This window comes from Stylophora pistillata, chromosome 1 (assembly GCF_964205215.1).
Source record: "Stylophora pistillata chromosome 1, jaStyPist1.2, whole genome shotgun sequence".
Classification (NCBI taxonomy): Eukaryota; Metazoa; Cnidaria; class Anthozoa; order Scleractinia; family Pocilloporidae; genus Stylophora; species Stylophora pistillata.
Window position 1 is genome coordinate 52,861,408 of NC_142519.1, and position 12,098 is coordinate 52,873,505.

The 12,098-nt window shown below is 38.8% G+C and overlaps 1 protein-coding gene and 1 pseudogene across 1 annotated transcript; both read left to right on the top strand.

The window, feature by feature from the left end:
* Window positions 1–1,424: 1,424 nt before the first annotated feature.
* LOC148743062 (uncharacterized) lies at window positions 1,425–4,463 on the top strand. The gene is made up of 2 exons (XM_088762300.1): window positions 1,425–2,643; window positions 3,170–4,463. The coding sequence occupies exon 1, from the start codon at window positions 1,453–1,455 to the stop codon at window positions 1,801–1,803; it is 351 nt and encodes a 116-aa protein (XP_088618426.1). The 5' UTR covers window positions 1,425–1,452; the 3' UTR covers window positions 1,804–2,643; window positions 3,170–4,463.
* On the top strand, window positions 2,595–7,059 carry LOC148743063 (uncharacterized; annotated as a pseudogene).
* Window positions 7,060–12,098: the final 5,039 nt, after the last annotated feature.

A 12,098-nucleotide genomic window follows, 5' to 3' on the forward strand; every position in this document is an offset into this window, starting at 1 on the left:
ATCCGGACATATCTTTCACGGACTCTAACAACTTCAGAAAGGTATTAACTTTGAACATATCCTTAGTTGTTATTAGATATCCTTACTTATTGCTTGGCTGTAATAAGAAATTATTAAATTCAAGCTTCCCTTTTGGGTTATTGAGGAAAAATACACGAACAGTGTGGCGATAAAGTTTGGTGTAACTGAACCTGCGTTTCATTACCACAGACTAACCAACCGATTAAAATCCTCCTTATTTGGGCCTATTTTTTCCCAACCCGGTAATAAAAATTTTGCGAAAAAGAGAAGAGAAAGCAGTCCACCACTTTCTCGTATTTTGATATTTCCAAAATATTTGTCTTTTAATTTCCTCCAAAAGAAAAGAAAAACATTAATATTCAATTCAGTACCACCTTACGAAACATTAACAGTTCCCTTTGTGGTTTCACAGGAGCTGGTTCCCAAAGCAACATGAAGAACCACCGTAATTACATCAACAGTCTTTCGCAGAAAAATTTGAATATTCCATGTCAAACACTAAAGGCGCACTTTTTCTAGTCAGTTCATTGTATTTCTCCACCATTCAATCGGCGTTCCAGAGATTTCAGTTTGCTTCTTGGTGAAGTGGGATGATTGGTATAATATTAGAATCGATTCATCAACGAAGTCGAGAATCCAGTAAAGACCAAATAGCCTTATTGGCCTAGTAAACCCAGTGCAGGTTTAGTGAGTCCCTTCAGGTCGGGACAGCATCAAATAACAGCCATGGACGTATTGCGGGCGCACAGTAAGCTCGCTCCGCGAGTTGCTGTTGCAGTCAGCTGCATTATAATCGGACTCTTTCCGAGTTCTCAAACTTCACACTTTCTAATTTTGGGATTTATCTGCATGAGAAATGAAAAGCATTTATATTTCAAAGGCTTCACAATTGTAATCAATTTAGAACAGAAGCCTGGTCACAAGGTATCCCGGCCCGAAAACGACTGAACTTCTTCTCCTGGTTGGACATTAGTAAACTATATTTCAAAGAAAATCTAATCGATCCAAATATCGCCCGGATTATTTCATTTTGACGATAATATTGCCTTCCAGTGCACGAGTTTATATACTTTGCCTGACTTAAGTGTCAACTAATTTCGTTGTATTAATATTTCTTGCTTTCATATCCAGCTTTGAACTTGACCCTCCCCAGCGTGTATTGAGCTCATGCAGGAGCAGTCATCACCTGAGTTTTGTTTTCGAAAACATTACTTTGACTCCAGGTTTGTCTTTGTCTAAATGAAGAGCCAATAATTGGGACAGAGAGCGAATCTGAGGGCGTGGCCGGGATTTGTGAATTTCACTTAAGTTATTTTTAGAGTTACAATTAAACGTAGGTCTAACTCCTGGGACGTCCGCACATCTTAATTGAAGCGCGCCAGCCCTTGTATTTATAATATGCATAGTAATGGCGACTGTTGAATTTTCAACATGACCTTGTATCCGACCGCGTTTTACAGGCGTCTGGATCTCGGCATAAATATACCGGATGAGTCTATTGAAGGGCCTGGTGAGTGCGTTCCACAAAAACAAGTTGCAGAAAGCGGTCCTACTCGTAAGCGCAAGATAAGCGAGGTTTTGTCTTCCGAAGAAGACTCCAATTCTGTTTCCTTCGGCGGGAAAGTCGTGAGAAGAAGTCTGCGTCTCTTGGTTAAAGCTTTAAAAGGTGTTCCTGAAAAGAAACAGAAGAAAGCCAAGGAATTATCCCAAGAGCAGTATCTTCGGGAACTCAGGACCTCCAAAGAAGTGCAGATATTAAAAAAGCTGGAGGAAGAAGTCTAGCAACTTGACGCTTCGCTGCACTTTGAAATGGAAGCGATATCCGGCCATCACCAAAGTGAAGCTCTCAGCGTCTATCCTCGCAAGGAGAGGACCATCAGTGAAAAACTTGGCACGTACCATCCAGTAAGATTACTTTTCTGTCCATCAGGGCATTATAAATTACAGGTATTCATCCATAAAACTGTCGACGAGGGTCAAGTTGACTTGAACGATCGATTGTCTGTGGAGCGAGTGATTGAGGTTCTTCCACCACATTCAGGTTTTGTTATGTGCCCTGGAATTTCAGACTACGATGCTATCTTCGCGGATAATCGCATTCAACCATTAAACGTTAAAGAAGAGCTTTGGCCTTGGAGACACATAAGTGCTAGAAAGTGCAAGTTGTGGCACAAACCGAGGAAGCTGGATTTAGCCGACGAAATGTGCGACATATGCAGCGAGTGTAGACTTGCGAGGAGACAAATGCTTGTTGTTCGTGACAGAAGAACGAGCTTGCTAGATAAAGGGCGCATTGAAAGACAGCAGGCGTCGTCCAAAGCTAGATTGTCCTGCTTGAGCCCGTAAGCCAAAAGTTGAGGCATGAGAACGTTCGAAAAGAGCGAAAGAATTTGATAAGAATTGCGGAGCGAATGATCAGTAGAACATCTGTGACAGTCAACCAACAACAGAATAGCGAGCTGGTGAAACTAGTTCAGTCAATTGAATAGGGCAATGAAGGACAAGAAGGTTTAGCGAAAGTAGTGGAAGAGGCTGACAATCACAAGCCCGGTACTGGAGCGGTTATCCGTGAAATGTGGCAGATGGAGAAGGAATCATTTTTCAAGGACCAGGCCAAGAATGGTAAGTCAAGAAGTTTAAGTTTCCTTTTTTCAAAAACACAAAGTAAACATCATTCATTACCATATTTCACCAGAGTTACGGTATGATACTCAAAGAGTCGTATTTCTTTCATGCTATTTTAAAAACAAAATGTGGTAGTAAAGCAGGTAGTTTGTAAGACAAATTAACGCACATGTACAAATGTACAATCAGTGAAAATTACTCTTTGATACCAGTTGATTATCACGTAAAGTGATACTCATTATGCCACCCTCTTAAATTGAAATCATTGGTCGGAACCTTAAAAAACGCTCATCAGAGCTCGCTGCGTTTTCTTTTGCCTTAACTATATCTCTATAGACTATGTACGATGAATGAAGATTGGAAATAAATAAATGTATCTGTCTAAAGCAGAGTGTTCTTTTTCGATTTTAAGAAAATAATATTCGTTCGCTATCCGGTTATTTACATGTCGGCCATGTGCATAAATAATTTTTTTTCTGTTTATGTCATTCCCCATCGAGTCATTTCTTTCTCTTTCTTCTAGAAACTGGAAGACAAAGTAATAAGTGGTCGTCTGCAACGATAAGAGTTGATAAGTTTTTTATTTAATTAATTTTCATATGCTTTCCCAGAGAAATTTTTGCCAGAAACATGCATCAAAGGCATGAGTTTACTAGTATAGGGTTGCCCTGTATACAATAGTCCAAATATCAGAACAAAAACAACCAAAAAAAATTGCTTGACAATGTGTCATCAACACAGAAAAAAACTCTTGGTCTATTTCTTGATTTACATGTAAAAGGGAAAAGGAGACCATATAATTTGTGTTTTATACAATTTAATGTACTGTACATAAATGATTTTGTGTAATTTCACTTCTTTTATTTAATAGCTCTTGCTATCTATGCCAGAAGTCCAGCAGCATTTCGTGCTGTTCGAGACCTAGGCATCCTGCAAGTACCGTGCACCAAATATCTTCAACGTATCATTAGCAAAAATGCTGATGGGCCTTGGATCCATGAAGACTACATTGCTCATCAAAGGCAAGAATATGAAAATTTCACCAAAACACAGGTTGATACGGGAAAGAAAAGACCATTGGGCATTGGTGTCCTGGTTTTTGATGAGACAAAGGCTAGTAAAGGCAACCATAATAAAGTCTTAATATAAAAATAAATAAATTAACAAATATAGCTGCTGGTTCATGTATTCCTGGGTCTTTTTCTTTTGTTCTTTCTTATAATTATATCAGGCTTTATTTAAAGAAAAGTTTTATACAGTAGAAAATCTTTACACTTGTAAAGGTCAGCTAAGTAAGTGCGGAAAATTAAAACTATGAATTTCTGGATGTCCAAATTGGCAAAAGTTAAACACAGGACAGAACAAAAAATTAAGTCATTGCTTTAGTGCAATCATCTTTAGTGCAAGCAATTTAACAGTTACTTCAACAATGTTGCAATAATTAATTTAGTTGATTTTACCTGGAAGCATTTACTTTACTTGAAACACAGGTGCAGTCAAAGATTGTTTGGAATTCAATGAATGGGACCATTAGGGGCTATGCTATGAGTCCAGAGGAATATCCTTGGCTACATGATGTGTATATGAGTGTTGGAGGGGATTTTGATCTACAGAAAATCTTATATATCCTTCAATTTTTGTGGAGAGATTAAACGTCAAAGTTTCATGTTATTGGTCCTAATTTCACTTTATTTCATCTTACTCAGTTTGTCTGGTGTACGATCCTTTTGGCATCACTGGTTTAAAAGCAGTTTTCCCTTTCTGGTAACCTTAGCCAGTCAACTGTTGGTGGCCGTCAATGAAGTAATGAATGAACCCTTATTGCCTTGCTGTTTGGCTTTCAGTTTGGCAAACATGGTCTGCCAGAGTTAACTGCAAGCACCCTACCAAGTCAGTGCTTTGAAGTACTGGCTCAGGCAATATTTGAAGGAAATGCTTTGCATGATCTGCTGTTTGATGGAGAGGCTAGAAATCTTGACATAGAAGATGCTGTGGAGAGCTGTGGAAATGATTTTCATATTTCAAGTTATGATCAAGCCATTGGGTTTGATTTGCAATCAGGAGATTTTTCACCTCTGATAACCACGTTGCAAGCAAGGGCAAGCCGGCAACAGAAGCAAGTGGTTGTTATGATCTCTAGCTTCCGCACTGTGGCAGTTCTAATTTGGGAGACAAGCCATTGCAATTGTAGATTCCCATTCCCATGGCCAGCGTGGAGCCATGGTAAGCTATGTACCCCATGGACAGGGTAGCTGTCGTGATATTGTAAAATGGTACTCAGGGGTGATGCAAAAATTCTTCAATGAAAATCTAGGCTTGCGCACTCTTACATTTGTTTCTTATGATTGCACGTAGGCCTTTTGCCATAAAAGTTAATCCAAGTTCTTTGACTTTAGCGAATGGGGATAGCAGTACATTAAACTTAACATATAAGAGTTTTTAAGGGTCATGTATTGCTTGCCCTGCAAGCAATCACAGTTTTGCTGTTTGACTTGGCTCGCAAAAAGAGAATTTTTTCACAGGTATGCTACAGCTCATACAGGCAAATTGTAGCCCCTGGTGGCTGGGTAGAATGTGACAGGTGTTAAAGAAGGGAATTTTTCAATGTATATCACACATGCAGATCGGGAGCATCACATAACTGAACTGACTGAAAGAAAATTAAGTTTTACTAGAGATACTTACCTTAAAAACTGAAGTAAAGAGGGTAAATGTTTTTGGGGTTAGAAATTAGGGCCAGGCTTCCCATATAAGTTTGTTTTCTTTAGCCCTCAAAATTTCTCTAACCTTAAAGTATGTTTTGTCCTGACCTGTGTGATCACATAATGTATCCGAGTTCCATACTTCTTACATGAAAATTAAGAGAGTCTACCTTGTTTTAGTAATGCTAAATGTCTTTAGGTTGTCTCTCAGTGACTGACCAGCTTCAACAACTTTACCAGATTTGGCCAACTCCTCAAATTTTCCTCTGAAGAACTCTTGTGTTCATGTGTTACATAGTTTGTGAAGTATATAACGGTATATCTTATTAATTACAGAAAAAGGATAAGTTGTAGTTAATGCTCCACATTTTCCTACTGACCATTTGAAAGATTTTAACAATTGCTCATTATTATACACATTAAAGTAAACTACCTCCAAAAAATTGTTTTGTGCTTGTTTAGTTTCCTCTCATTCACGTATTCTGTCATTGTCAAATCAGCATCCATAACAAAGTTAAGAAAATCCTTCTTCACAAAAGTCAAATTACCCTCATCAAGCAGTTTTAGAGCCTGAGAAAGACCGTTTTTGTCAGATTCTTTAAGTTTCTCCAAATTATCCAGTTCAAGGTCCATGTCAATCCTGATTTGCGAAGTGACCTTTCTCTTGCCTTTCTTTGCTGACAGAGTATCTTTTCTTAGACAGAGAGCTGCCCCTGACAGAGAGCTGCCCTTGACATTCTGTACAAAGTAACATCATCCTCTGGTAAAATGCTCTGCTGAACCTGATCTACAGGCTTAGCAAGATTGTACGATTCGGACTGGGCGAAGTCGTAAACAAGAGAGTGCACGGCCCGAATTGTAGCGGATGAATGGTTAATGGACAAGTCGGTAAACACTAGAGCACATACCTCTGAATTTTTTGATGAACCTTCCAAATAGCTTGTAAGAGTGTTCATCCAGCGCAATGTCAAATGAAGTTTGCGGTCTTTCTTTTCTTCCTCTGCAACTGCAGATACATGTTCCATTTAAACCGAAAACATGTGATTCACCAGATTTCGCAGCTCGTTGTAGCGAGCCTCAAGTATTTCCTCGATAAGCTTTCGATGGGTTTCCAAATGTTTCATGACTGGTTGTTTACAAAGCTGTTCCATTAAGAAATTCCAGCACATGGGACGTTTACCCTCTAGTTTCATTATAACTTCGTCTAGTTCCTTCTTTGTCAGCGTCTTTGTTGCTTACTTTTTTTGACTCCCGCCGCGATTTGCTTGATACTTTTTAGTGTTTTTGTTTTTGTTGGAATTACTGGTCTTGCTTCACTAGTACCGGGAACGACTTTCGGCTCCCTTGACTTTTTTGCGCGACGATTAATATTCCCCGCTCTCTGGTTGCTTTTCGCTTTAGGTTTCTTTCTTCCACCTTTATTTGGTGCTAAAGGTTCTGCACCGAAATCACTGTCGTCGCTGTTATCGTGTGTAGCGCTTGTTGAAGTTGAAAGTTCGCTGTCAGCATCACCGTCCGCGCTGGACCTCAGTTCCTCCTCAAAGTCTGATATTTCATCGAGCGAATCATTCTACTCCAAGGAAACCGTGGAATCAACCTCTAAATATAGATTATCGGCATCATCTTTTAAGATAAAACCTTTCCCGTGGATAAGAAAATCGCTCTCATCGATAAATCTCACCTCCACGCTCGACGCCATTTTTTTCTCACATCTTTTCCTGGTTGACTCTTGACATCACCGCTTAAAGTTTGCGGACCTCTCGGTAAACCAAGTTCCGATAAATGCAAGGGTCTGAATAACTTTAGTGAAATTCACATATCCCAAGGGCCTGACTGGGCGTTTCCGTCTCTGTCCCAATTATGGCTCTTATCTAAATTTACTTTGTTAAGCTGAGTATAGATACAAAGAAGGCGAGAAGTGGCCTTATGTCTTCAATCGGTGAGGGTGAACTTTCTATAGGAAGAAACGTTTTGGGACATTTTGAATGTACTGCCTACGTAAATCGATTTTTCTTTGATCAGTGCTTCACTAAGTGAATCATTCAGGTGAATATTAGTAAGGGCTGGAAACGTTTTTCTCTGTGTAGAATACTTGTAGGCTCCTCGATTTTTTCCTTACTCTGATTATGAATAGCTTCCTGGAAATTAACTGATTAAGTTGAGTTAGGCTCTGTCTTCACTCGCATTTTGAGATTTTTGCCACCTCGGTGTCAGCCATTAATCATTAGGAAGCTTTAGCAACGACGACGGCGACGGCAACGAGAACGGCAGAAAACAATAGGCTTAATGAGCAAAAACAATCGCCCTGCACGTCCATTTAACATTTTGCTACATTTCTTTGCCGTTCTCGGCAAAAAAACAACCTGAAATAACCAAACTTTAGGTTTTCTCGAGAACGTGAGCGCGTGACGGTTAATTTTTTTTCTTTCTCCTTACTTTAACGCGCCGTTCGTAGTGATATAGTCCCTGAATAGTTCGCCAGCATTTTCCAAGTGAAACACATCGGAAAAACCTCGAAAGAGTTACAAATGTTTGTATTTATTATTGTCGCGAAATATATTATTTTTCCCCGCGCTAACAATGACCGCTCGCGCGGAAAAAAAATTCTTGCGAAGCGATTCGCTGACGCTATCAGCGTGCACTATCGGGATTTTGAGCACGCTTACGTATATTGAATTTGATTGCACGGCTCTGCTAGCTATGTTCTAAATTTAACTAGGCACAGCTAGTTTACATCGGCGTTAGAGTGTCATCTCTTGCTCATCGATTTTATTATTTTCTGTTCATGTCATATTTTAAATATTTCATAATTTCCACTGTGAGCGTTTACTTATCAATTATGTGATTACTTATTTCATACATTGCTAATTTTGAGGGCCTCACTGAAATCCGCTATGGCAAACATGGCTCCCTCTTAAAATATTTTTTAATAATAATTATAATGATGTACACCATGAGTATATACCGTCGTTAAGCCATTGTAACCGGCGGTCATAAAAGGTGTAATTTTGGCTCTTGAAGAATCCATGATTTTAATTAAGTCTTCATTTAATTTGTCATCAACCTCAATGTTTGATTTCAGTAGTTCTGTCCTCATTTCTTTAAGCTCATTTTCAAGCTGCGCACATTTTAATCTCTGGTTTTGCAATGTCAATTTTACTCTTTCAGGGTCTGTTTTGGATACAGGTGCTTTGACATGTGCAGGTGTCTATTCTGTTTGGCCTTCGTGGAATTATTTGCTGAAGTGTGGTATTTAGAGCAAGCAGTACAAACAGAGTCATCTATGTCGCATATTAAAAACAAACATCCATGGGATCTCCAACTTCCCTTTTGTGCAAACTGCTGTCCTCCCTCATCTTCCTTTGTAGAATCTATAGGAATAACATGGTGGTACAGTTTGATCGTAATTTTAGAAGCATGAACACCTTTACAGAAAGTGCAGTCGTTTAATTCTTTGACCAGGACTGACAAAGTTACGTTTCGTAAGGTGCGACGAAATCTGAGGTACAGTGGGGGGTCTTCAACCAAGTAACATCCCAACACTTTCACGGTGAAAACAAGGCCATCGTCCACAATGACTTCGAACTCAGGCGGAAGATAGGGCTCAATTTTCTTCTTGAATACCGCTTTATGGGGAAACATCTTATAGGTCCACTCATTTAAAGATTTCAGACACGTAGCCCGCTTACAAAATTCGGAAAATGTTTCATAGCAACTTGTGTTGATGTGTGCATCAAGGTCTTTCATGATCGTTCTTGCTGGTCGCGGTGTCGGTGTCAACAATTCGTGACTTCTTTGAGGCATATTAAGAACAGGCAATGGACCAAATCTAGGCTTCTTTCTTGTCACTTTCGCCGATTGAACTATAAAAGAAGCAAAGATTATTATCAAAGACTCGAACATGAACGAATAAGACACAGGACGCACGCGATCGAGCTGAACTTTTCGAATGTAGACAAACATTACTTAACTCAGCTGTTACTAAGGTAGATAACGCTTATACTTAGATATTTGCACATCCTCGGGTTTGAAATGCTTCTCGCATGTGTAAACCCTGTCGTACTTTGATTGTGCTCTGAAGGCTCTGATCCATTTCTCTCGCTTTGGTTATTTCGTGAAGCCAGGCTTCCCGCCATTTTCTGGACTCTTCGTCCTTTGCTGTAGGTAACTTCCATATGCTGATTCCTCTCGATCGTCTGGATAAACCGCATCCAAACACCGCACAGTTATCCACTGGCATCACATGAAGTAAGCTGTCCTCAAAAATGACTTTTACGCCTTAAAAACTATAGAAACTTGGAAAGTATTCTGCAATGCTTCGAATTTTTCAGTGAACGCTCTGTAGATGTTTCGATTCTGTGCACGTTCATCAGAGCGCGTGACTCGAATAAACTCTAACAAAGACATGCCCCTTTGAAGTTCGCTGGCTCTCCTAACCAGTCCCCTCTACTAACTATGAGCTTCTTGAATAATCACTTCAGAGCCCTGGGGTCACTTGTAAAGTTTATGGTTTTGTAAGGGACAACAGTTTGTTTGGTTTCTTTTAATTTCGCATCGAGGTCATGTGAACTTAATTATTTATCGATTTTTGGGCGATGGTTTGTTTTCATACTGGTAAGGCTATATTATTTATTTAACTTGCCTTTTTGTTTTGTTTTGTTTGTTTTGTTTGTTTGTTTGTTGGGTTTTTTTTTTTTTGTCAAAAAAAGCGCTGTTGTCCAAAAAAGCGCTCGTGTTCTTTTTTTAAGTTATTGCTCGTGTTCGTTGACAAGAGATTATGGAACATGACTTTAAAGGCGAACCGCCACTTTGCAAATCATAGTACACTCGCTACTCGCGAGTGAAAATTATTCGCGGCAAGCTAGTGTAATTCAGTACTACAATTATTTACGATAACCTGATTACGCAGTTTATTTCATTTGAAATCGAAAACACTGTATCTTACAGTTTATCTTTCTTATCCCCTACAGTTGGACTCAATGCTCGTAGAATGGGTGCAAGCTGTTGTGGATACCTTAAAAACAGCTGAGACGGCTCGTGTGAGGGTAACATGCCTCTATATGTCCATTGAAGGGAGAATTGTCTGTAAAACTGATTCAAACCAAGTGCCTAAACGTTCCAGATCTTTGCTTCTTGCAGAAGACACAGTTGTTAATTACTGACGTAGGAATTTGACTTGCTCATTGATTTATGAAGAATAGACTCCTCTCATATTCAGGTGCACTAGAAAAGTACAGGGAAAATTTCTCTATGAGGCTAATCTCAGAGTTTATGAAGAGTTTACATTATCGTTTACGTACAGGGAAGTACAGGGAAAATTTCTCTATGAGGCTAATCTCAGAGTTTATGAAGAGTTTACATTATCGTTTACGTACACGATAACAAAGGCTTGAAAACGAAATAAACAGTCATTAGTTAATTATTCAATGTACAAAGTGTGATCACTTTTACTCCATGAAATTATGTTCTTTTAAATAGTTGCAATAATCACAGAGGTTTACACCAGGCAATATACGATTCGAGACTTTGATAGAACTCAGCTCCTTCAAGGGGAGTACGGACAATATGTGAAAATAAGAATTAGCATCTATAAGTCCTTTTTTTCGCCTGGAGCACCTTGTGCTGATGAGGAGTGTCTTGAGATCCGTGATGGTTATAATCAGTCTGCCAATCTACTGGGTGTATATTGTGGAAGGAACACTCCTTATTTTACTCGGTGATCCAGTGGACATAACATGTGGTTTAAGATTTTCACCTCAGCATAGATACTGGTTTAAATGGGACTTAAGATATGAGTGAAAAGTAAGGAATGAAACAGGCAGGAATTTTCAAGTTTAATTTTTTTCATTTTCTTATTTGTATAATTAATTACAGGAAGAGTAGTTTATAATTTGTATATTTGTTGATACATATCCTGTATAAATGTTGTTGTTATTACATGTAAATAACTTTTTTCTGTGTTTTAGATTTTCTATGTGGTAATAAATTTCGCACGATTAAACTCTACGAGGATTTTTTATGCGCAGGTCTTTAACTCCGCAAATTTGAAAACTTTAATCCAGCTTCTAGATAAAAGATGATGTTTGGGTGCTTACTTTCCTTCGTACAGATTAAGATATGTTACCCTAATTACGATTTTGCGTAGATGTACTTAACTTTAGACACCGAGTCTTATACTCGATTTTCGGTGTAGGAAGATGAAGATATATAATTTTCGGTGTACAGATTTCGATGTCTCATTAGTTTTGTGTTTGTGCTTAGTTCCTGCAAGCCTAAAAGAAGTCGCAAAGACTCAGTTTGTCCTGCTCAACCATTCTTCATCTTTATGGTGGCCAGCGGAAGGTGGACCGGCTCCTCGTATTGTCTGGAGAATGAATGATACTGTACTGTTGTACAAAACAGCACTAGTGTGCGACTCCGAATCAAAGTTACTGAACAAAAAATAATACAAACTACAGTTGCGAGGTGAACGAACATGGTCAGTTGAAGAGGATTAACATTAGTCTTGTTGTCGAGGGTAAGTTTCAAGTTAGATATTTACTTTAAGGGGAGCTCAGATGTTGTTTATGCTTATGGGAACCTTACGATTTGTCTTGCGACTATTTTGGGTCTAATTTTGTTTTTGAGTGAAATTGTCTATGATTCCATGTAAGGGTAATCTCATAAATGATATTCATGAAGTAAGTCAATTTTAATTGCAGCAAAGTTTCATATCTCGAAAAAAAAAAGAGTAACTTGCTACAATATTTT

Excerpts from the sequence above, each read along its gene's own strand:
- LOC148743062 (XM_088762300.1), top strand. The coding sequence starts at position 1,453 with ATGACCTTGTATCCGACCGCGTTTTACAGGCGTCTGGATCTCGGCATA.